Genomic DNA, 26784 nt, shown 5'->3' with positions numbered 1-26784 from the left:
ATTCTCCCAAAAAAGATTTCAGCCAGTCAAGAGCTGAACTTCAAAGTCCAGCAGCCTCCATGCAGTCCACATGCAAACTGTGGTTGACCATGTCGTGCTGAGAGGTCTAACAGAACCTAAGCAGAAGTCAGGCCTGGAAGGATACTGTCCTTCATTGTTTTTTTTATTTTTGCAATAAAGTATGTTTTGAACACATTACAGAATTTCAGGGAAGGAAGGAGTAACCAACCAGGACAGCCTATTTTAAAAAATAGCCTTAGATATATTGGTAGAGTGCAATATTTTATTTGTAAAGAAGAGAGTCTTTGTTTAGCCATTAAGCAAATTGAGACATGGTCTCTTGCTTACTTTGCCTAATTGAATGATGCCCAGGCACCAGATATTAAACATGCACATTCTATTAATGCGTTTTAACATTCCATACTGAAAGTACCCACCCTGACAAGAAGAATGCGAGTAAAGTAATGCATTATCCTGTGTCACACAACTGATAGTTGCAGCATCACGGCCGTGTAGTACTATGAGAGTACAAGAAGATGGCAAAGTCAATCGAGGAACCATATTCTCATGTCCTCCAGAGTGGACAACTTCTGGGTTCGGTTTGGGGACATCACAGCTAGATAGCTATCTGGCAAAAAAGGGAATTGAGTGGCAGAGATGGCAGCCACTGGATGAACAGTTTCAGAGAACGTCAATTGAGAATTCTTGAATCTAAATATATAATTGATTTAGAGACTCTAATCCATACCTGTTGGGGTTTCAAGCAGTTACTGAAGGAGAGGATTTGAAAGACACCTTCCAGTGGTTTCTGATTGGTAACTTTTTCAGGGGGCTTTTCCAGTGGACATCAAGGATCTTCAGTGCCACAATACTCCTCAAGAAAAGGCTTGCAAGTTGAATGGATGAAAAACGGCATCGTTTTTGAGGAGGTGGTGCAATAGCAAAGGGATGAAGTGGTATAGAAAGCTACAGCAAGAACACAAGACTTGAAAGAGCAGAACCCATATTTAGTACTACTGTAGCACTGTTGCACCACAAAACTAATGAGCAAGGCCAGCAGGCTATTGAAAAAGATTTATTCCCCTCCCCCTTAGGTAAGTGGTATTTGTTGTTTCCACCGACCCTTTTTTGCCCAGCCCTCCACAGCCTATGTAGATCTGGTGACCTGAAGGAATAAAGAGGACTTGCATGGTTGATGGGTTAATATACTAGACAACGGCCCTCCCTGATGTTTGCTCCCACATATGGCCTGGAAATACGGAGGGTTGCCAGGAAGCTATACGTAGTTTTAACAGTGCCCATTTGAACCAGGGATTTTAGTTCTAAGTATCCATTGTACAAAAAGGTATCCTTATATTGGGGATGTTGTAAAAATTATATCTCTTGTGCAGCTGATTTGGGTTGCAGCGCTGCCCAAGATAATGCTAAGGTTGAACTGTATTAAAGGTTTTGCCTGGTGAAAAGTGGTATGCCTCTATGATCTACATATTAGCGCTAAATAAACATGCAAACCTATAGTATTTTTGATCTGGAAGTATTCTTTTTAAGACAAACGGCATGTTATTTAGCAGTATTCCACTTCTGCAACATTTGTAAGTTCAAAATAAATACTCAAAAGTTCCTTGTTTACTAACTGATGTTTAGAATTCTTATTAGTCCTTATGACTGCAAGATGTCAGCAGCTCATGCCTCTTCCGGTATTTGTGGGCCAAGCTCTTGCCTCAGGAAGAACAACAGAGCGGGGACTTGAAGTGAGACGATACCATCCCCATGGTTTTAGGTTTGCGGTTATTCAGGAAGGTGATTTCTTTATTCAACAGTTTAACACAACAACATAACACAACAAGAGTTTAATGGTAAGATGAGAATACTCACTAAAGAGAGAGTTTTATCAATCGTTTGTTTAGTAGAATATATATAAATGATTTCTGGATGAGAGAAGTGCTACATGAATATGGATTATGAGGTTTTAGATATGAAACATTCTTATATAATTATCCATCGGTGTCCTTCTGGGGCACGGCAACCTGCAATGGGGTTATGTTAACCTGCATTGGGTTTATGTTAACTTGTATAGGATGCACTGCCTGAACTTACCTGTTTCCTGGCTTCGGAGCACAGAGGCACTCACAGCATTATGAACATTGATAAAGTATTGAGGGAACCATTGTTCAAACAGTTTGCTATGGAATAGCATTGACATTAGCAGTGTTTTCAAACCCGCCATGACTACCCTGTGCTGCAATCACTCTGCTTAGGATCAATTTCTGATGATCAAGTGTAATGCCGATTGCCAAATTAATGCAGTATCTAAACGGTCTACCTACACCCACAGTTGCCAAATTAATGCAGTATCTAAACGGTCTACCTACACCCACAGACAAACACTGCACACCCTGAACCAATGTGCACACCATAATCCGCATTTCTTCAACACGGATTTAGAAACACTCTACACACCTTTCCTTAGTGAAGGAAGTAAAAAGACTGAGGGAGAAAAAGCAGACTGTCTGGTCCTCTGCAGTGAATTCACATAGAGATAAACCGGCACCTGGTACCTTGTGGCTTCCCGCTAGTGTTTCTAAACCAGATGTGGTTTGAGCAGCTCTCATTAAACAGATCTGGTCTAGTAGTGAGATAATATATGGCCACAAAGGCTCCGACACAAGTTTGACTCTGCAACGTTTTCACTATAAAGAATAAACAACTGAGGTTTCTACAAGTAACATGAACAGACACGCCATGGACTCAAACTAGAAGTAAGGAGTCAGGGTCTCTTGTGCTCCAACTTCTTTTGAACCCTGCAGCATGGTTATTGTGGTGTATTGTGTTTCCCATGATCATACCTTAGCTGGACGGGCTATGTCATACAATGCTTGAAAAAGTATAAACATCCACCTAGAGCATTTCGTTGTTGCGGAGTACACCATGCAGCTTATGGCAATGTCATACAGGATGCATACATCAACCTGGAATTACACAGCAGTCAGGTGGGTTTCCAATCCCCAACTCTAAACAGGATCCACAGGTTTGAAGGGCAGAAGTAGAGTATTATAATCTGCAGTGGCATTGCCTTGAACTGAAGTTGACTGTCACTGAACAGGTCTAGAGGTGGTTGTGGAGCAACAGAAATCAAGTACATAACACCTACGTAGACCTCCAGAACTGTAAGCTTACCAATGCTAATACAAGGGATGGAATGGTTTGTGTGGCTACCCTAATTCTGCCGTTTAAGTGACATAAGAAATTTCAGACCTCTGTAGGTGAGGCAGATAATTTTAGATTGCACTCTACACTAGGAAGGAGGCAACCGGCAGCCTTTTGTATTTTTGCCGTGTTTACAATTAGCACTAAGATGCACATCATAGTAGTGGCTTGCATGGGAGGGGGGATGAAGGAAAACACTTTCTTTCCTACTGAGAAGCATCAGTTACCAGGGGGACTTTTTTACTCAACAAACTTGACAAGCTATGAATTTGGTTTAAGATGCTAACCTGTCAAAGAAGTCGAGGAAAAGGCAAAGAATGGTTCTCTATGAACAAGTATTCTGGACCGATATAACTTTTCTACTTGGACGTCTTTAATTTGATCCTTTTTTCAAGTCCACGACTATTACTTGGAGACAGAAAATAATTGGTATTCTTCATCTGCGATACATGAGCACATTTATATGCCATTACAGCAGACAGGTATGGAGGATACAGAGAGCACAGCAGGTCCATTAGGATGTGAACAGAAACGTTGAAGAAGAGACGAGTGTGTAGAGCCTTGTGGGGCTGCGCAGGTGATGGAACCTGGATGGAGAGTGTGTGAAGAGGCAACAAATATCTCCAGATCCCACACCTAAATTGAAAGCTGAACCTGAAAAAGAGCTGTTCCACACTTGTGTCACCGTCTAGCTGCAGAGCTTTGTGTATATTAATATTATCTCACCATCATAATAACGTTACAGTGTGTGATTTCAACATTTTCTATCAACTGTGTGCTCAGGCAGCGTGCGATTACTGGACTGTAGGAAAAGCTGTGCTTTTTAGATTTCCAAATCTTTATAAATGAAATGAATCTCACCAATAAACTTGCAACCACATTGGGGTCTTGAAAAATACATAAGGATGGCTGTGGAAAATATGACATACTAAGATATATTAAACATCTCAAAGGACACAATGACTTGTTATCCAACAACAACAAACGGTTAAATGAACTGTACCTACCTGTGAGGTTTGACTTTGTAATTTTGTAAGTAAAGACTTTGAAAAATGAATATTTAAAGAGTGGCTTCTAGTAACAGATGCCCCAGTGGGTGACTTAAGATGCATCTTTCTTTCTTGATGACACGTTTCTACTGGACTCTCCTTTAATAAAACGGCATCCCACGGGTCCTCTGAAACTGAACCACAATCACTGTTTCCATCACAATCCACAACATGAAGTGGAATTTCTGAATTTTCCACCTTTGGCTTACTGAGAGGATCAAGATCCAACCAGTCAAATTTGCTAATATCACTGGATGCTTCAGGTGTTGGTGCTTTAGAAAGCGAAGTTGTGGCAATGCATGGTTTACTGTCAGTTATCAACTTCCCATTTTTTTGGAATTCAGAGGTGACTGCTATTTTGTCAAATATTTTTGCCATGCTTGATGGTACAACTGGTGAATATGGAGGCAAACTTCCTCTTATATGAAAAGGTGGGCTAGAGGACAGTGAGAATGGCATAAATTGGGTCCGTCCTGGGAGACTCAAATACAAGGGCTCCCTTGACCGATAGGGGGACATACTTTGAGGAAAACCATTCTGGAACTGATCCACTTGCTTTGTAAAAGCAGAAGAATACACAGGAGGCAAAGTGCAAGCCACTGGTCCTCTGAATCCAGGTGTCCACGATTGTCCCTGAAAGGGAGGTTGGGTATAATACTGTGAAGAAATGGAGGGGGGCACAACAGGAACTACTGGTAACGTTGGTGGCTTTCTAGTTTCAAAACTGTCATCCAATAGTAACTTTTCCAGCTCTGCATGCGTTAGTTTGTCAATATCAATAGCACATAATTTATCTTCAGTCATTTTTTTTGCATCCGATTCAGGAAAAACCATAAGATCATGGTCCTGTTTGATAAACGCTGGAACTCTATTTCCGGTGGTGCTTAAAAACTGTAGACGGTCTTGAAAACTAACAGGTCTTTCCTTCTGGAGTTTGGCTAGCGCTTCTGCTTCCATCTGCAGGGCTTCCTCCTTACCAACATCCTTTGGCCTTGCTGTCCCCAAAGAAGGAGAGGACCCTGGTTTATGTCCATTGCTAGATGATACCTGAGCCATACTGCAAAGTGCATTCGAATTCAAATGATCAGATGTGGCTTTCTTAAAATGATTCCATGTAGACTGCCCATAACCAACTTTAAAGTCCTAAAATGAGAAGAAAAAAAAAAAGGTGCAAAAGTGAATTCTTACAACTTATTCAAATAAGTATAATTTTTTTTTTTTTAAATGAAAATAAACAATGCACACGAGAAAATAATTAACATGTCAATGGTAGTAGCCAAGGCCAACTTAACAAAACCCAACACACACAGAGCGATACAATTACACAGAAAATGTAGGTCTGCCTGACCTTCTGACACTTCAGGGGTTCTGGACACTCTCTCAATGCTCCTCTCCAGCCTCACACACGCTCCCTCCCTCTCCCAAACCTCTTAGATATCTAGGTGCACTCCTTAAGGACAGAGGGCGTTTTACCACTCAGAAGATAGTTCTCTTCTTTTAGGTTTTCATTTTCACACTTTCAAATCTTTTTGTTTTTTTATATAAACGCAACCTGGAGGGTGTGTGTATTCTTTCTGGAATATAACAAAGGCTGCCATAATAAGAACAAACTACTCGTTTTTTGTAGCAATTTACTTAAGGGCTGGTTCACCAATCCCAGAGTAAGTAAGCCTTTCATTGTAATAATGAGAAGTAAGTAAATTCCTCAACAAAAGGTTTCAGAAAAAGGGCTCCAGGTGGAGCAATTTAAAGCACACTTTTAAGGCTTAAAACGCTGATATGTTTACAAAAAGTTCAGAAAAATAGTTCAATAACGTATTCGTAATATATTAGAATAAATCCACCCATGCGATGTACAGTAAATGTTACCCATGTCACACGTATTTGTCCTTACTTGCAATCTTTCAAACTAGTGGGGTGAGCTGCAGAGATTCCCAACAAGCAGGGAGTAGGGCTGCATCTCTGTGACCACCAAGACACATTCTGTACCAAGTGGATACGGGCGTATTAGAGAAAATGTTCGTACTGCAGAAGAAAGTATCTCTCTGAAACATTATGTAGCTGCAGAGAAAACTGCAAAATAGAATTTCTGCTACACAATAGAACTGAATAGCAAATCGGTAGCTAGGATATAGAATCAGAATTCCTGCAGTAGAATACACCCCTAATTGCAAAAACTAACTGCACAGCCAACAAAATACAGAGTTGTTTTTAAAGACAAGCAATCCACCTTTTCCGCATGTAAGACGCAAATTAAACAAAAAGGGAAAAACACTGATTCAAGGGCAATACAAAAACAAATACAGGATCTTACATTAAGCCCATTTGATGGAGGCAAAACAAAATTATCTTCAAGGGGATTGCGCTCTGTCTTTCCGTCCATCAGAACTACTACTCCCAGTTTTCCCATCTGATTGGTTAACAGACTCGACTGCTCCAACAAATGCTGGGAGGGTTTCCAAAGCATTTGCCTTCCCATAGCATACATACATACATACATACATACATACTCAGCTTTCAGAGGAGGTATTTCCTGGCCAAAGGTTCATCTAGTGACTGTTTACATTTTTTTTTTACCATCGTTGTGTTTAAATCTCAAACAGAGAAAATACCTCTTAGGGCTAGGCTTTTGTAGCTATATTCACACCAATTTACCGTGCTAACAAACATCTAAGCACAGCAAATCCCAGTCAAACACGTATGGGTGCCACTACCTCATTTATACTTCTTTACTATCTGTAATACAGTGAAATCACTTTAGAAGAAGAAATTCTTCTCTGAAGAGAACAACAACATAGAACTAGAAGACACCTTTACCCTGCTAGTACACACTTAGTGAGGAATGAGGGTGCTTGCAGCACATTACTGCAATATTCGGTTTTTACTCTCTTACCCCTAATGGCCAGGATGATAATAGCTACGGGACATAAGGAGCAATGTGCACACTAAGCAAAAGAACGCTCAAAGACCCAAAGGACAACGGAAATACACAGACCAAGGTAAACAATCAGAGAGGGCGAGACAACTGATACATAATATAACTCAGTCTGAAATAGACTCCGCATTAATTTTATATAAATATTTAATGGCAGCTAAAGATAAACACCCATGTTTGAAATGCATAGATTATCGTGTCAGTTTTGGCATTCATGACTTTCTCGTATTGTCTGTATAGTCTCAAGAGATACATCAGGGAAAGAAGAAGAAAAAAAAAAAAGTTACCCCTTCTGCCTAACCACTCGCTTTATGGTAGCGGTTTGTAGAATTGCGTCCCAGTAGAGGGTCACAACAGCCATTCCAACTTGGAGATTACCACCTCTCTTGCTCTTTTCTAATGAACAACGGCAGTCCGGCCTTCTTTGAATAGAGGATTTGAGATACGGAGAGTTGAAACACTTATAGCTCTTAGTTTAGGCAAACTATGTAATTTGACCACACTCTCAAGATGAGGCTCCAACTGCACAAAGAAATCTGTAGAGCAGGAGCAACATTTGAAAATAGTTGTGCTTAAATTTCACTGGTCACTGATTGAAACGTTTGGGTATCGCCCACAATTTATCCTTAGTACATTTTAGCCTTCTAGGTGTCGCCCTTAAATTGTAACACTTCTAGCAAGCCAGTAATTTCTCAATTTTCATAAAATCTGACACTTGAGGCCAGGGGGTGGAGGAATGCGAGAGTGAGGTGCCCCGGGTCCAATTTGCTCAAGTTTCACTGGAAAATTATTTTGTGCTTGGGAGGTAGATTTTTTCCATCTAATTCTCAAAGGTGAGAGGTAGGATGTACTTTTGATTATATATATATATATATATATATATATACACACACACATACATACATACACACACATATATATATATACATACATACACAAACATACATACACACACACACACACACACACACACACACACAGGTGACAATAAAGGGACGCTGGCTTCACTGTGATTCCTCTGATGTAGAGACCATAAAAGCATCCGAAGATTATTTCTTCTGCTCACTTACTGAAAAACCGATCTTAGATGCATGACACAAACTTCCAAACCTTTTTATGGTTCCCAGTGCACACACACACCAGGATTCATGTTGTTGATAGTTTAAGCTTTTAGTGACATAGTGCGTACATGAATCAAAGCAATATTATAGATGAGCCAATAGCTGGTTTAATCGGTTTATTTTTTTACAACAGGAGTTGTTTCAATGAATCTATGGAAAAAAAGTAGCATTTCATTACAGCCTCACAAAGCACTTTCCAACAACTTTGCCATAGTAGTAGGTAGGGCTTGTGTATACAAGTAAGTAAATAAAAAAAATTAAAAATTAGCAGTAGTAAATGTGGGTGAACTCCCCTTCCCCTAGCAACATAACCCACTTTGCAAAATATTTTAGTGGAAAATGAATGAGTCGGGACAAACTCTACATTCCAGGCCTGATTTTTTTTTTTCTTCAAAATACTTTATTGATTTTCAAGAGGGAAGACAGAAAAAACTGTAACAGGGTTAACATAAGATATCAAAGGCAACATTATCACATATACAATCATAAAGTGAGGTTATTACGCCAATATGGGTATCAAGAGACTATCCCCAGTGATCAATAATTAAGGAAGAAAAGATAAGCAGAAAGGAAGGAAAAGGAAAGGAAAGGAAAGAGAAGAGAAGGAAAGGGAGAGCGAAGGCTAGTCGAGCGATAACGTTTATTTCCAAAATTCTATGCATATGTTGGCACAAGAGCAGTCAGATATTGATAGGCCTAACATACAACAGCCTAGTACAGGTAACAAAAATTAAATACAAATATTCAAGTGATACGTCAGTAAAGACACAGGATATTATTCAAGGACATACAGTAGTGTTCATGGAGGTTCGTGATAGTCTAGATAAGTGTCCAAAGAGTTCCACATCAACCTGGATGAAGGTTTCCACTGAGAGTTTTGTAATGCGATGTTATCTGCCCCTCTGAGGTGGGTGATCCAGTTTATCCAGCCTTTATATGAGGTCTTACTCGTGTCCTTCCAGTTAGCAAGAACCATTTTCACCGCAGATGTTTATAAAAGGTCAAGTAGAGCTTTATCATTCAGTTCTTAAATTCGCGCTCAAGAAGGCCATAGGTAGGGTGGAGAATTCTTTGACCAAAGTACAATTAAACAAACCAGCTAAAAGGGCAAAAATAAATTCCCAAAACAACTTTACTAGTGAACACAGAACAATAAGATGGGCTAAATCCCCCGTTTCTCGGTTACAGTTCCAACATGTTGCGTCCTTACAGAGACCTAATGAGAATAATCGGGCAGGAGTCCAAAATGCCTTGTGTAGTAGCCAGTATTTGGTTTGGGAGAGGACCGGGGAGATCTTTTTATGTGAGACAGAGCTCCATAGTGTAGGCCATATCTGTTCATTTGGTGGAACCGAAGATTGTTGCCCCCAAAAGGCTATAGACTTATCACAGGGCTCGAACAATCCGAAAAATGGTACTAGTCCTGCAGGTCTAGTCTCTTGGAAAATCCCCTCGACCTCACTGCAACCTACTTGACCTCCGTCTCTGAAAACGGAGCAAAAGTGACAAGATAACAAGATTTAAAGGCATCTTTATTGCTCATTCCCTTTGTGAGCAATAAAAATGCCTTTAAATCTTGTTATCTTGTCACTTTTGCTCCGTTTTTAAAGACGGAGGACAAAAGTTAGTTTGTATTCCTACTCGCCAGAAAGGGCGAGTAGGACCTAAAAATAGCTCGTCCTCATCAATTCTCCCTCGCAAATGCGAGCGGGCGAGTGGATTTGTCGAGCCCTGTTATCATTAGGTTTAGAGGTCTTCGGACGGAGGAGTTTATAAATCTGGGAGACCTGGTGGCCCAGTTTGTTAATGTTTGTCACAAACAATGAGATTGATGGTTGGACGGTGGATAATTTGGTTTTTGAAAGGGCCATTCAGATTTTCAAGAAGTTGTAGAATTGAATGTCAGCTAGGCTATATCTCAATTGGAGGTCTGAGAATGTAACTGGGTATGAGGCGTTTTCTAGTTGATAAGGGAAAAGCATTCCTTTTTTACTCCATGCGTCAAGGGATAGGCTTTTGCCTTTATACAATATTCTGCTATTGGACCAGAGTGATTCAATTTTAGAGCCTTTAATACTAATCTCCAGATTTTTATCAAGGAGTGCAATTTTTGTATTTTTAAGAACGGACTTGGAGGTATATGGGTAAAGCTTATTCATTGTAAGGAGTACGAGAGGGCTTAGGTTATTGAGGATAGCCCTCTCCACCTCTAGCCAGCCCGGGGTGTAGCCGGTAGGTGGCGAGATCCAATATGAACCTTGTTTTGCAAAGATAGCCAACTGGTATATTCTGAAATCCGCTAGATTTACCCCGCCTAGAGTTTTATCCAGTCTTAACTTTTTTGATACTGATCGGTGCTTTCTTCCCGCGCCAGAGGAATTTAGTGATAAGGATATCTAGTTTGTGATGGAAATCATCTGTAAAGAGGAGCGGGAGCATACGGATGACATAATTAACCATCGGGGTGATCACCATTTTAATAGTTTCGATTCGGTCCCACCACGTGATGAATTTTGGTGACCAAGAGTCCAAAAGCTTCTTTATTTTTTCAAATATTGTTTCCTCATTCTGGTGTAGAGTATCTATTAAGTTACTACCAAATTCGATACCTAAGTATTTGATATAGCCTGGTTGCCATGTTGGCCCAGACTCTCCCAAGATATCCCTCGTACAGTGGACATTCAATGGTTTGAGTTCCGATTTCTCTCTGTTAAGTTTATTACCTGAGTAGCCGGAATATTCCGTGATTGTATCAATCAAGGCTGCAATTGATGTCTTCGGTTGTTCTGTTACTATTAGTAGGTCGTCTGCATAGGTGGCTAATTTTATTTGGACGCTATTGATATCCACCCCCTTAAAGTTCGAATTTAATTTGATGTCCCGGATCAGGGGTTCCAATGCCAGTAAGAATAAGGATGGAGATAGTGGGCAACCCTGTCTAGTACCCTGTTCCAATGGGAAGGGTTCAGAGAGTGAACCATTAACGACAATACGGGCTGATGGTTTCCCGTAAAGGGCCATAACCATACGGATATAATCCTCGCCTAAATTGAAAGAATGCATACATCGTTCCAAAAAAGCCCAGGAGACCCCATCAAAGGGCTTCTCAGCGTCTAATGTGATAGCTACTGCTGGCTCCGGTTTACTGGCAGCATACTCTAAAATGTGGCACAACCTGGGAGTTAATTAGGAGATTTGGAAGAGCAGAGTTGAGTCTGACAGCGAAGACCTTAGCATATATTTTGCAGTCTACGTTAATAAGGGATATAGGTCTATAGTTTTTCGGTGAAAGTCATTCCGAAGGAGGGGAAAGAACCCCTATTATGTTAGCTTATGACTTAGTGTTTGACATGGTCCCTTTCGATGCTGTGTGGTTAAAAACTTGTTTTATGGTTGGTTTTAGCTGGTTTGGGAAGTTATTGCAAAAAGAGGCTGTAAAACCATCCGGCCCAGGGGCTTTGTTGTCTTTTAATGATTTAACTGCCTTTTCAATTTCTGTGAGATTAATTTCCTGTCCTAACCTAATTGTATCTTTTCTAGTTAGTTGTGGTAAATTGAGTCTGTTGAGATACTTGGTACATTCCTCTAAGTTGAGGGTCTGATCATTTTTGTAGAGTTCCTGATAGAAGTCTTTAAAGGTCCTAAGGATGTCTTTGTGTTTGGTATGGTTTTTTTTGTTAGAGTCTTTAATGGATGGAATGACAAACTGGTTCCGTTTGTGCTTGAGATAAGAGGCAAGAAGCTTCCCTGCTTTATTAGCTTCACATAGGTTAAGGGCTTCATATTTATTAACCCACAACCCTGCCCTCTCACTTAGGATTTTGTTGTATTCGTATTTCTTTTGTGTTAGTATTGCGAGGATCTTACTATGGTATATAGACGTAGCATGGGACAGTTCTAAGTTTTTGATCTCTTGTTCAAGCTGAGTTAATCTCCGATTTGTACTCTTGTTGATTTTTGTCTTGATTCCAATTAGTGTTCCCCTAATGTTAGCTTTCAGCGCATCCCAGAGTGTATCATTGCTGGTCTCAGGATTTTCATTGTGTTTAAGGTAGTCTATTATAGCATCCTCGATCATCTTTTTATCTACAGGATACAAAAGTACATCGTTGTTAAAGAGCCATCTCTTAGGTACGGAATTATTGTGGCAATCGGCCAATTTTAGGCTAATACACGAGTGGTCAGACACTAGCCTTGGGGCTATGTCTGAGTGCTCAATTAGTCTTGTGTGAGAGCCGAAGATGAGAATATAATCTATTCTGGTGAATGAGTTGCGAGGATTAGAGTAGAAGGTATAGTCTCTAGTGTCTGGATGTTGGGAGGCGCCACGCGTCCTTAAGGTTAAATTTGGAGCAGATATTTTGGAGTACAGCTTGTGAGTTCGTAGGGTGGTAATGACAAGTGGATTGCCTATCCATTATAGGGTCTAATGGGATGTTAAACTCCCCTGCTACCACAATGAGGTCATATTGGGGGAAACATTCCAGCGTGTTGAATACCTCATTCCAAAAAATTGGATCAGCAGCGTTGGGGCCGTATATGTTTGTTGCGTGAATTAGATCCTCCCCCTTACTCAGATGTGTGACCAAAAGTCTGCCCTCGTTATCGTGAGACTGGGAATCCAGCGAGATATTGGATTTTTTTTTATATCAGTGTAATTACCCCCCGTTTCTTTTTATCAGCAGGAAAGCGAGCCATTTGTGAGATCCAGTTACCTCTAATGAGTTTGGCATCGTCCAAAGACAGCTTTGTCTCTTGTAGTAGAATGACATCATCTTTAGTGTTGGCCAGATAATCCGGAATTTTCCGGCGTTTAATTGGGTGGTTAAGACCTTTGACATTTAGGGACACTACATTTAGGTCAGTTGCCAGGGTAAGTGTGTTATTGCGGGCCATCAGATAAGAGCTTATGTAGTAGGTACATCAAGTATAATAGTAGGAAACCTAGCAGCGCTACCTGGACCCAGGAGGGAAAAGGTGACAATAGCAGACAAGCACCCCCATCAGGGAACAATTCGAATGCATTATCCAGGTACCTTGTATACAGTCTAAACAACTTTTTCGGATACTCGTGTGCCAGATCTCACTAGTTGTCTATGCATCAAGGAGTGCCAAGCACAGATTACAGAAGGAAAAGAGGTGAAAAAGGGAAAAGAAGCTAGAAGATGGAGAAAGTAAAGACTGAGACACCCCAAGGCGGATATCCAGTTATTACAGGGAGCATTCTGCAACCTCTAGAGTTCCTTCCTCCCGCCCTCCCCACCCACACTCCCCCCTCCCATCCCTGAAAACCTCATATGTAGGAGGTGCGACTGCAGGATCGTCATTCCGTCTCTCGGAGACGGACTGATTGGAATAGGCTAAATCGTAAATCTCCCTACGTCTATACGTGACTTGGATTACAGCAAGGCACTAAAAGAGATGTAGACCCCATAGCAATGGATCTACAGACATTTGACATTACAAATTACAGTGTACATAGACATAGTTGATATGTAAAAACGATAAAAAGAGTATAGGCCCATAAAATCTATGGCAACTTCACTTGTAGTGATGCCGGCATCACAGAGTGTGTGTTAACTCGAGGTAGGTAATGGTTTAAAACACTTAGCCTGACCGATGAGGGTACGGATTCCTAGTTCATCCAATGCTCAGGTCTGAAGAAGATCTCCTTTTGTTAGTGGTGGATTGAGAAGCCTTCATGTCCTGAGTGGTTGGGCCTTCCAAGAATGACACAAGATCCTTAGGGTCGTTGAAGTAGTGATGTCTACCGCCATCGATTATCCTGAATTTGGCGGGCCCAACGAAGGAGAACTGAATGTTTTTACTCCTGAGTTTGTCACGTAAGGCAAGCAATCCCTTCCTGGTGTAGACAGTAGGCTTAGAGTGGTCTTGTGTGAAAATGATCTTATGGCCGTTCCAGATAATTTGGTGGTTTTTACCTGCATGATTAAGGATAGTTTTAGTATGCTGGGATCTCAGTGGTTTGCAAATAATCGGCCGGGATGCTGGCCTTTTAAAAGTGGGTATTCTGTGTGCACGATCTAATTCAAACTGACGGTCGAAGTTTAAGTTGGTAAGCTTAGGGATCCAGTCCTCAAGAAAGGCTAAGCAGGAGCCTGCTGAGTCTTCCGAACCCTCCGGGACCCCAAGTATTCGAATGTTCCCCCGGCGATTGCGGTCTTCAAGCTCCGCTGTTTGTTTTTGTAGGTTTGAGGTAAGATTTTTTAAGGCCTTCACCTCCTGACTTGAATTTAAAGAGATATCTTCTAAGTCACTAATTCTTTGCTTGCCCACTGATAGCCTATTATTAACTGTGTTTAGGTCAGCCCTGACGGCCGCTGTTTCAAGTTGAATAGCGTCAGTGATTTGCTTTGTGGATTTAGCTAAGTCATCGACATCTGCCAGTTTTTTTAGAATCATTTCTAGGGTGTTGTTAATGTCCGGTTTCATTTTGAGTGGAGAGACCGAGTTTAGATTCTTTGTCCGCCATTATTTGTGGGATTTTTTTGTGGGATTCCTGAGTGAATGTTGTGCTTCCAGAGATCCTTCTGCTAGTATTACCCAAGCCAGGACACCGTGATAACGCGATTCCCATATTCTGGCTTGCGTTCTGTCACGGGCTAACCCTTATCTACCAAGGCCCTTCCTGGCTTTTCCTGCGGGGCATTGCCCCCGAAATGATGTGGAGTTCTGTGGAGTTTAACCTGGTTGTTTATCCTTTATTAGAGATGAAATGTAGGTTGCTTGAGAGATTAGCGGAGATGTCAATCTGCTACAAATTCCAGGCTGTTATTGTGTAGGTTCCTTTGCGCTGGGCAGGAGAGCGTCTGTTTGTTAGATTTTGACCTTCTCGGTTGCATACTTGCACAGTTGTACCCTTTGCGTGTTTAAAACTAACCGCTTATTGGCTGGGGATATGTATCTACACAATCGGACGGCAGAGGAGGACGTGGCTTGGATGGCAGAGCTAATGGCTGCCTGATTCAGTCACTCCGTCAGATCGGAGAATGATCATTGATCTCCCGATGAGCAAATGAACGAGAGGAACCCAGCGACTGAAGATTTGGCCATCAGAAGGTTCACTGCCAGTGAGGATACCATTGCGACGACCTCCGGAGCCCTAAGGAGGAAGAAATTCGAGATTATGTCTCGGAAATAAGAGCGAGACGCTGGAAATGAAACCAAGTGAGCCTAACCAAAGCGCATCACATCGCCATCAAACTCACCCGCCCAAAAAGAGTGTGAGCCTCTAAGGTACGCTAAATCTATTTAGCTCATCGGGGTTCGAGTGATTGATGCAAGACAGGCTTGATTTCAGCAACGGCGGCTAGTATGGATGACGGAGGACCGATATAGATTGCCTCTCACCAAACAGGTCAGTGCTTAGGGAACGACTTCGCCACTTTAGCGAGCGCTACAGCTAGGAACTATTGGGCACCAGAGGCAACTGTCCGATTACACGCAGCCTAATTTCACCTGAAGTCATGAAATCAGCAGGCAAAATGGCGTTTACGAGGTGTGAGCTCTGCACTGAAACGAAATGCTGATGACTGATACAGGCTAACCAGGATTGTAAGCGGAGTGATAGCTGCACAAAATGAGACCAATGAATGTTTACTGAGTGTTCAACTTAAGCGCAAAACGAAATTGGCACGGCCGCTCGCCGAGAACTGAGTCTCTACTGGCGCCTGCCAAACAAAGACCTTGATAAGGTCCGGGCTTCCAGACACGCCAGCTCAACTAACAACGTAAGTGACCGCCTGCTTTATCAACATACCGTCGACCTACAAGCAGATCTGTCAATGCCATAGAGTATTGCCAGCTGTGCACCTTTTTTTCTTTTCTTGAATCGGCACGAACCTGCCGGATTCCAACATGGCGGTCAAAATGACATCTTGAGCGTCTACCCCATCGGGGTAGTGGCATTACGCAAGAGCGATTGCATCGAGGGTAGAAGTCTAGACGCTATCTAACCGGCGCACAGCAAGCTGGCTCTTTGTTATCCCGGAAGCCTAAGAAGCAGCAGCTAATTGATGCAGACTCTTAGTTAGTGCTTGGTATGCGCTTGAATGCCAGCCCGCAGTAAATCAAGCCACACATACAGAGAACGTTTCCAAGCCTTATTAATGGCTACACCCGGTTTAATTCAGAAGAACCTTTCCAACATTGAATGGTTTTTATGAAGCTGGCTTTTGCCATGCTAGCGAATAACCAGTTTTTGCCTAAGCTGTGAATCTGTTGAGCACACTTTTTCCAACATACATTCACCGCTAAATCTCCTTGTGATAAATTCCTTATATTTACAAACTCTTCAATTTTCTTGGCAGTCTTCAAGGCCAACATGAGCATGTAATCTACTTTCTATGTTCCTGTCCTTGTGTGGAAATACGGATTTTTATGATCAGTTATGTCCCCTATCTTGGACCCCAACGGTTTCATGTATAAATCACAAATACATGTATGTTTCCTCCAGTTCCAGTTATGAAGACGCAAACACATGTGCGTCCACCGTTAACATGTCCTCTTTCAGATCCGCCATGAATGGGCCGGATATTCTATTTTAGATATGAAAGGCCACCGGCTTTATATGGTTCATTTATCCCATTTTACAGTCCAGGCGAATAGGCCCTGATTCTGCCATTAAGCCTTTTCCTGCCTTCTGCCTCTGAAAGCTCCAGTCTGAGCTCGCATCTGTATCCATGAACTTTGTCCTACTCCTTGCGCGGCTAACGGTGCCTGACTCGACCTGTCTGCTTGCCAAAAACTGTATTTCACCTTCAAGATTATCTGCTCTGCTCCGCTCCTCACCCAATGCATTCCTGTCCAGTAGTTTAAGTAAACATTCTTCCAGCTACCGAGCAAAAGGCCCGGCTTCTCTGTCTTTATGCAAGTAATTCATAGCCCTGTTACCATGGAATATTCCTACCCCCTCGCATCTAGTGTAGACACTTAGACGCTTGTACACGCACTAACAGTCAGTATAGTCAGTATAGAATAAGATTCTATCCTAAGAGACCTCTCTTTTTGGATAACACAGTTCTTTAAACATAGGATGTTAGATATGATTTGGGATTAGGTTGACATAACCCCAGACTTCTGTCTCCACATGTAGAGCTAAATGTCAAGTCCCCTTCACCCCCTAGTTGCACGTCAATCACACGTCATGCTGCTGCGCGCGCATCTCTGCCAAGTATTTCTGCTGACATTGCGAAATTCTTTCATGGAACCACCCTATTGTGACATCATACCTGATGACGTTCTTTAAGTTACGCCCAGTTACACCCATTTTAGTTACGCATGTATGTTTTTATCTTTGTTATCAACTGTTACGCCTCCTGCATCTGTTTCACTGTAATGCCTATTGTATAAAAATGATTACTTGTCAATAAAGTTGGTCCTTCACTTCCTGAACCTTCATGGTGATGGAATATGGAGTCCATCAATTCGAATTGATTTTGGAATAAAGCCCGTTCCGAACCTCTAATACCACGGATTCTGCCTCTTATTTTACTGAGCTATTATTATAGATTTTCCGCATCAAATTAAGTTCCGGTAATTAAATTATTTACCACATAAATGGCGCCCGAATAGGGACACTTTCTCATCTCACGTGCCGGAGGTGCGTTGCAGGCCCGGTCTCCTGCCACAGCTGGACGGACAACAACGCGTACCCACAGGATTTCCTGTATCTCCCTCCTGCCGAGCGGGGGTAACTGAGGCTGCGATCAACACCCAGACGAGGCGGTGAGAAGTGCGAAGTATCCCGACCAGAGCCTAGCTGAGAGAGCAAGATCCGAGGTATACAGAGGCCCACCAGTTCCGAAGTTCCGAAGTTTCGAGTCGAGTCCAGTCCGGTCCGAGTCCAGTTCAGTTCCGAGGCCTTCCGTTCCGAGCTACCCGGTGAGTACCATTGCCGGGGAGGCGTTCTGACGTGCACATAGGTTGTGCCGGTCAAGACGGGTTTGGGTACACAAATCCGGTCTGCACTGTTTTAGCAGTGTATCTGTACTGTTTAGCAGTATATCAAGTATGTCTAGTATATAATTCAGAATTACCTAGTTAGTGCCGAGTATTATGCTTAGTGACTAGTTCCCTAAATGGCCATCATTGTTGTTCATTAAATGTTAAATGTTAAAATGTTTTAAATACGTTCTGCATATTGTGGTGTGAATGACTGTTCATTATTGTGTTTTGTTGTATTAAACGTGTTCAGAATCAGGGCCTAGGTATCAGATCAGTTCTCAATATGCCGCTCTTTTCGAAATTAAGACAGATAAAAACTAGAAAAGGGGTACTCGAAGAAGCTGTTCCCATTCCTCCTAGGGACACTCCAGGGTACTTCATGTATCATAAACATGGCCTAGACGCCATATTATTTCTTGATTTATGGGTAGACTACACCAAGGAATTACTAGAAAGTCAGAGGTGGCCCGCAGCTGGGACCTGGGATGCAGATTGCATCGTGAAAGTAGAGGAAGAATTATGGAAAAAGAAAGCTAGACAGTCACAGAAAGATGCCATTGAATTATGGCGTAAAGAATCATATAGACGTACAGAAAAAGCACTCAGACAGGAAGAGAAAAGTAAGGAGAATTCAAATAAAATCCGAGAAAATCTATTAATTGAAGAAGGTACTCGAGTAAAATCAGAACAAACAGACAGACAAAGAAATGCCCTTATGAATGGTATGTATCCTCTTCTGGCCGAAGGGTTACCTAAGGCTACTCCGGAGATACCCAAAGACTTGCCACCCCCGTTGTTTCCGATAAAAGCCCATCCTAAAGGGCATCCCAGAACCGCAGAAGATGTTTTTCTTTCCTCTTATTTAGACGACGCAGCTCCCGAGTATGCTAATGCTGCGCCACATAGACCGCCTGCCGAGGGGGTTCAACGCCAAGACCCTCCTCCGTCTGTACCTCCGCAACAACAAACTCCGATACAAGTTCCGGCAAGCACATCTGTTTCTACAGCTGTACCCACACCTATGGTTGCTATATCACGTGCAACGAATCCTTTCACATCCAGCACCCCAGGTGGTGCTACGGGAGGTACAGCAAACAATTTTTCCACGCCACCCAGAGTAAATAAACTTTCCTTTCAAGAATTAGCCCACCAACGTACGCCGAAACTAGTAACTCCCGACGCGCTTAAGGAACTTCTAATAGATTGTAGATATGACCCTGTGCCCGGAAAAGGGGACGAAATGCTGCTGGCATCATTACGTATCCGACGAGCTGCAATATATTTAGGGAGGCTACCAGGAATGACTACACATTTAGAAAATATATATCACTTTGTCCAGTCAGGACGAGATTCTGAAAGTATTAATAGAGCCTTGGAGTACCAGAAAGTGGAGATACAGGGGGAACTGTTACGTTTCCTCATAAATTGTGTGATCAGAAATCAAGACCGACCAGGGGTAAATCCGGAAGAAATGCAAATTCTTACCACATGGAGTCGGAATATATCAGAGGGGAGACATGATAAACGATCATGTATAGTAGCTATGTGCCGCAAGATCCGCAAAGAAGTAGAACGAATACACGAAGAAAGATTAGCAGTAGACGAGCCTGAACAAACCGAGGAGGAGGAAGAATTAGAACTGCCCACAGGACAGTTAGAAACCGTTGCCTATGTAGGTAGAGGAAGATCTTGCAATAATACTAGATGCTTTACTGATCCGATACGTCCGATACGTCCAGATAATAGCAGAAACTTCCAAACTCCTATAATAAATATAAGGTCCCCCGAACATTCGTTCCAAGCCGCTGACAAATTACTCCGAGAACGAAGGGGTTATCATCTACTCGATTCTATGGACGAACAAGAATTAGCCAGGTCAGCCGTTCATTGGGTTGATAGTCCCGGAAAATATAGTGATGATACATTAGCGCACACGTTTTTGAAACTCACCCCAGATGAACAGCGTTTAGCTGGTATCTATATGGTTCAACAACTCTTATATTATATAAAAGCCAACACTCCGATCCTGGTCCATTACCTGATATATTGACTGAATTACTCACGAATAAATGGAGAGGTTCAGGTACTGAGTTAATTAGAGAAATACTAGAATCCAGAAAGCAGTACATTCTTTTTGTATGCCCCGAACATGTCTCACTGCCCATCAAGGAAAGAACGACGTATTATATGGATAGACAGAATCCCTTACGCGAAGTGCACCCGATAAAAGGTGATGACAATCAGTTTAAACGTGTGTTTGTATACACACCCATATCTAAAATAGAACTATTAGAAATGAAGAAAGTGGTACCCAGTCATGACAAAGACCCAGCGGGTTTCCACCGTGAAATTAAAGACATGTTGCTCATGGGAGAGTATACCTATCCCGACATTATGACAATATTGAAGGTATTAATGCCTGCGGGCATTTACGAAAAACTCAAGGAAAAGGATTGGGAGGTGGGAGACCAGAAGATAGATTGGACAGCATTAGAAAACGAAGAAAAAGCTCGAGGTCCAGGTTCAGGGCTTGGGGAAAAGACCAAAACACTACCAGGTTTACTAGTACAGGTACTGCCACGTTTATTAACTACGAAAAAGGAAGACTGGGGTGCAATCTCAGCCTGTAAACAAAAGCACGATGAGGACACTAGTGATTTCTATGCCAGATTCGAAAAATGTTTTGGTATAAATAGTGGAATAAAAGCAAGTAGCGAATCGTATCCACATCTGTTTGTGACAAAATTAGTTGAAAATTCCTTGCCCCAAGTTAAGAATAGAGTATTGAAATTCGAGAGTACCTGGCAAGGTAACACTCCGTCGCAAATGTTACAAATGCTACAGTACCATCACAATAGAATTAGAGAAGAACAAGAACATGAACAAAGACGCATGAAAGACACGAAAATGAAAATGCTAGTTTCCCAGACAGTTCCAGCTGACGGTCATAAAAAGGGTATGACACAGTCCAGTGTTTCAGCAGGTCCTATAAAAGGGACATGCAACTATTGTAAACAGCCAGGTCATTATGTACACGATTGCCCAGTTTTAAAACATAATATCGCCATAGGTAATACAAAAGAAAGACCACGGCCACTTAGACGGTATCAGAACCAACAAGGAGCCTCGCAGCATGCACAGTCCATGCCAGCTCCGCAACAGTCTATGCCAGCTCCACCACCGCAGCCTATTGCTGCCACACAGACGACACAACAGATGTACCAGACCGCACAGTATGACTATCCTGATTATCAACGATACTCATGAAACAGCCTAGAGAGGGAAGTTGGCTTACCCCTTATCGAGGTCCCTGTAGATCAAGAAGGACCTTATGTACACAGTGAACTATTAGGCCAAGATAGAAAATTTTTACTTGATACAGGGGCAAGCCGAACAACCATAAAACGAACTGAAGTTCCAGGGGCACCCCTCTCAGGCTCACAGAATATTTCCCTTGGCTTTTCAGGAAAACCTATCATTAACGATGTATCACAGCCTCTTCCCCTTACGATTGGTCCCTTGACACGAACTACAGATTTATTACTTACTAAATCATGTCCAGAAAACCTGTTAGGTATAAAAACTTTGAAAGCTCTAGGAGCTATAATATGTTGTTCTCCGGAAGGAGTAAGATTGTTTCTACGTGATTTCAAAGGGCACTATGTGTCCCGAGACATGGATCACCGACTGCAGACTTTACCCACACATTTATGGGCACAAGGCCCTACAGATGTTGGTTGCATGAACATTACACCATATCGAGTCACACTAAAGACAGGAGTGGTATTACCACGAATGCGACAATACAAGTTACCCCCAGATGCTGTAGTGGCTTTACTGCAAATCATTGACGAGCTTATTGCCCAAGGAGTGGTTGTGGAAACGGACTCCAATGTATGTAATTCCCCGATAATTCCGATTCTTAAACGAACTGATCCAAAAGCCCCGCCAGTATATCGATTGGTTATTGATCTGCGCGAATTAAATAAATGTATTGTACCACAATACCCCGTAGTCCCAGATATTTCTTCATTACTGACAGCCATTGATTCCGAAGCAACATTCTTTACTGTAATTGATCTCAAGAATGCCTTTTTCAGCGTCCCAATAGATCCGGAAAGCCAATACTTGTTCGGATTTAGTTTAAATGGACGAAGCTTTAAATTCACACGCGCACCTCAAGGATTCACAGAAAGCCCCAGCATCTATAGCCAAGCACTGAAACGAGAACTTGACAGTATACACATGCCAGTCAACACTGCCCTGCTTCAATATGTCGATGATCTGCTGATCACCGCTAGAAGCGAACCTGAATGTGAAAAAGCCTCACTGACGGTTTTACAATTCTTGGCCGAAAAGGGGCACAAGGTGTCCCCTTCTAAGCAGCAATTCTGTGTCCAGCGAGTTGTTTACCTTGGTCACTCGCTGTCCAAGGAGGGAAGGCAGCTTACACCCGATCGCATCCAGTTAATTGCTAACATGCCAATACCCAAGACACAAAAGGAGGTGCGGGCTTTTATAGGCCTCACTTCATATTGTAGGCAGTGGATCCCTCAGTATGCATTTCTAGCAAAACCACTCATTCAGTTGACAACACAGGAGGCAGCCACATCGACTGTCCTCCCTTGGACTCAGGAACATACACAAGCTTTTGAAAGCCTAAAGAAAGCTTTATGTCAAGCACCTGTTTTAGCAACACCATGTTACAATAAACATTTTACACTCTTTGTTACAGAACGCGAAGGTACTGCTTTGTCAGTACTCACACAGGAACAAGCAGGATCACACAAACCATGTGCTTATTTTTCTAGTACATTAGATCCCGTAGCTCAGGCTCTGCCTGCGTGCCTGAAATCAGTGGCAGCGACAGCTTTAGCAATCAGACAAAGCGATGCCATAGTGTTAGGACATCCATTGACAGTACAAGTACCACATGCAGTAGAGGTTCTCTTGAACCGCACGCAAACACAACACTTGACTATAGCAAGACTCACTGGTTACGAATTGACATTGTTCCAGCCACACATAGAAATCAGACGTTGTAGTACATTGAATCCTGCCACACTGTTACCAGTAAACGGAACAGACCCATTAGCACATGATTGTATTGAAGTTATTACTATCACGACGAAACCTAGACAAGACTTGACAGACGTCCCATTGTCAGACCCAGACCTGACGTTGTATGTAGATGGTTCATGTATGAGAACAAGTACAGGAGAGTTAGTGGCCGCTTACGCAGTCACAACAGACACTAAAGTCATTGAAACAAATCGTGTTAATACCTTGTCGGCTCAAGTAGCAGAGCTCATCGCTCTGACACAAGCCTGTATTCAAGCTACGAATAAGAAAGTCAACATATACACCGATTCACGTTATGCATTCGGAGTTGTACATGACTTCGGCGTGCTGTGGCGAGAGAGAGGTTATTTAACTTCTCACGGTGCCCACATTCAGCACGGACCCCTCATTCATGCCTTATTAGATGCAATACATCTACCCACTGCGATATCAATTATGAAATGTAAAGCTCATACGAAAGTTACTGATATCATTTCCCAAGGCAATGATCTAGCTGACAGAACAGCTAAACAGACTGCTCAAACTCACACATCTGACATGACAAAGACAATAGTCCCGACACCAACACATTGCATGATGGTTAAGGATCCCGCTCTTGACGTAATTGACATACAGACACTTGCTACACCAGATGAAATAAAGAAATGGACTGAATTAGGAGGGATCCAAACGGATCAAGGATGGATGACGAAGGAAAAATCTGTATGGTTTCTTCCTGATTCAATGGTCCAAGTTATCATTAATACAATACATAGTCCAGCGCACCTAGGAGAAAAAGCTATGCTAGATAGCATTCAACACATTTGGTTCAACAAACATTTACGAGCAGCAGCCAAACAAAAAGTCCGTACCTGTATGATCTGCTGTCAGTTTAACCCAGGTAAAAGCATTCCCGTAGAACAGGGTGGATTTCAGCCTCCTGAGCACCCTTTTGAAGTCCTCCAGATGGATTATATCCAGATGGAACGATGTCGAGGATTCAAATATGTTCTCGTAGTTGTCTGTGCTCTTTCCCGTTGGACAGAGGCATACCCGGTTTCAGATTACACTGCCCCGACTACTGCCAAACAGTTAGTTCGAGAATTCTTCCCACGGTACGGTTTACCACGTGTTGTCTACTCAGATAACGGCCAGCCGTTCTCATCCGAACTAATGAAACACGTTTCACTTTTGTTAGGCTATCAATGGAGATTTCACTGTGTCCGACACCCCGAGGCAGCAGGTCTCGTGGAACGACATAATCAAACTCTGAAAATTAGATTGTCCAAAATATGTAGAGAGAAAGGTGTCGACTGGGTAGTAGCCTTACCAGTTGCACTCTTTTACATGAGAATGGTAGCGCACTCTCGAACAGGGCTATCCCCTTATGAGGTGATCTTCGGTAGACCACCAAATATGTGGGGGACGCCTATACCACGCAAAATAACTGATGTAGACTGTAATATGCTGACAGATTACTTGGCTTCCTTGATGTCTGCACTACAATCTTGTCGTTCACAGGTAGCTGCAGCCTTTCCCGACAACACCGAGGTGAAACCCCATGACGTAGTTCCCGGGGACCTGGTGTTAGTGAGGAACTTTGACCGGAAGTCTCAGCTGGATCCTAGGTGGAAATCGCCTCAACTCGTACTGCTCACCACGAGGACAGCCGTGAAGATCGAAGGTCGCAAAGGCTGGATACATTCAAGTCATATCAAGAAATTTTATGGACTACCATCCGATATAGAGACTAAACCCTGTATTCCCTCAAAGACAGACTCGAAGCTCCCCTTGGTTGAGCAAACGAACTCAGACATCTATAAACTAAAATTGAGGTCCAATAAGTCAGACAATTTGATTGTTTAAGTCCTCTCCAAGGTGAATCGGTTGAATTTGTCTCTGACATGTATCCTCTGGACCGGAATAGAGAAAGAAATAATCAAATACAGTTGAAAAAGCATGCGTACTGTAAATCACTGCGTAGTCATTGCACAGTGACGTTATTAATTCTGTTTTTCTTATGTCTTTTAATAATCACAGCAAGTATATTGTTGCACATATATTATCCTATTTCTAAACATGTTTACAATGTTACTGCTGAACATTCTTTTAGTGAATTACCCCCGCATGAGTTGTCCTATAGATTTGCGCTGCGCAATAACACTTTTATTAGTATGTTACATCATTCCCATCAGGCTAGCAATGTTACAAATTGTTGGATATGTGGCCGACTCCCTCCCTATCAGAACTATAAGGGAATTCTGCCTCTCTTTCCATATCCGTTCACACACAATGGCTCCTGTGGAGCATGGTTTAGTTTAATAAATTCCTTAGATTCAAATTCCGCAGTTTATCAAGACAACTGGGTATGGGGAAACATGAACTTAGTTTTGTTTAAAGTCTGTTACCCTAACAAGGAGGGACTTCCCAAAAGAACAGGAACTGATCTAGAAAATGAAGTATATGGATTAGGTAATTTCACGCTTAATCTCATGATCCTGAATATTGAATCCGAAGCTGCACCAATTTGGCCTGCTATGTCAGTATTTCCAGTTAAAGGTGAATTGTGTATAAGAAAGAATGGCTCCATACACATGGGCCATAGTAAATGCACCACTATAATAGAATTCAGTGATCAAGGCAAATCTACATTTAGAGCTTCTCGCCATTCCTACTTTGTATGTGGTCAGACTGCATATATACGTCTGCCCCTAGATTGGGATGGTACCTGCTACATCGGATTCCTTTTGCCACCTGTTTTCCTAGCTCCTCCTGATTATCATAGAAATACTCATTTAGTACACAATAGACAGCGGAGAGATCTCCCAATAGTCGACTACACTGAAACAGCATGGGAAAAATACACAGATTTCAATAAAGGTCTCTTTCCCTATATAGGTACAGTCACTAATAGTAAGCTGATACGTAGATTAACCAGAACCCTTGAAGCAGTAGTAAAACGAAACTATTTTCGCCTTAGGCAATTTAACAGAAGAGCAGTCTGCTATGCGGATTGTTGTGCTTCAAAATCGTCTTGTCCTTGACGTCATTCTGGCCGATAGGGGCGGAGCTTGTAGGGTCATCGGATCAAGTTGTTGCATTTTCATACCAGAAAATTCGCCATCTGTATATAAAGCCATAACTCGCCTTCATAAGATTGTAAGCCAGGTACACCAGAATCCAGGCACCTGGACTTGGTCCGGTTGGTTTTGGAGTGTATTATCTACCTTTGGATGGAGGGTCCTATCCTTCCTAGGTATTGGCTTTCTCATACTATTCAGTTGCTGCTTATGCCTACAATGTGGACCAGCGATTTGTGGTCTGTGTGCCACATCGTGTATTCCACCACCAAGATTTCATTCATCCCGGAAGAAGAAAGAAGAACAAATGATGCTATATGAACAGATCAACGGATTGATGAAGATTGATATCTCTTAAGGGCAAG

At 42.2% G+C, this 26784-nt stretch overlaps 1 protein-coding gene across 4 annotated transcripts in view; it reads right to left on the bottom strand.

Moving 5' to 3' along the window:
• PIK3C2A (phosphatidylinositol-4-phosphate 3-kinase catalytic subunit type 2 alpha) overlaps positions 1-26784 on the bottom strand; it is a 780848-nt gene that overhangs the window by 701913 nt on the left and 52151 nt on the right. For all 4 annotated transcript variants that reach the window (XM_085648082.1, XM_085648085.1, XM_085648083.1 and 1 more), the window contains one exon: positions 4215-5399. In XM_085648082.1, the coding sequence (XP_085504208.1) occupies positions 4215-5312 (1098 nt within the window). In that variant the 5' untranslated portion in view covers positions 5313-5399. The remainder of the gene's footprint in view (positions 1-4214; positions 5400-26784) is intronic.

Source organism: Triturus cristatus, chromosome 3_2, assembly GCF_964204655.1.
Source record: "Triturus cristatus chromosome 3_2, aTriCri1.1, whole genome shotgun sequence".
Taxonomy (NCBI): domain Eukaryota; kingdom Metazoa; phylum Chordata; class Amphibia; order Caudata; family Salamandridae; genus Triturus; species Triturus cristatus.
Note: the sequence above shows the minus strand (reverse complement) of the source record. Positions and strands in the feature narration are given on the sequence as shown.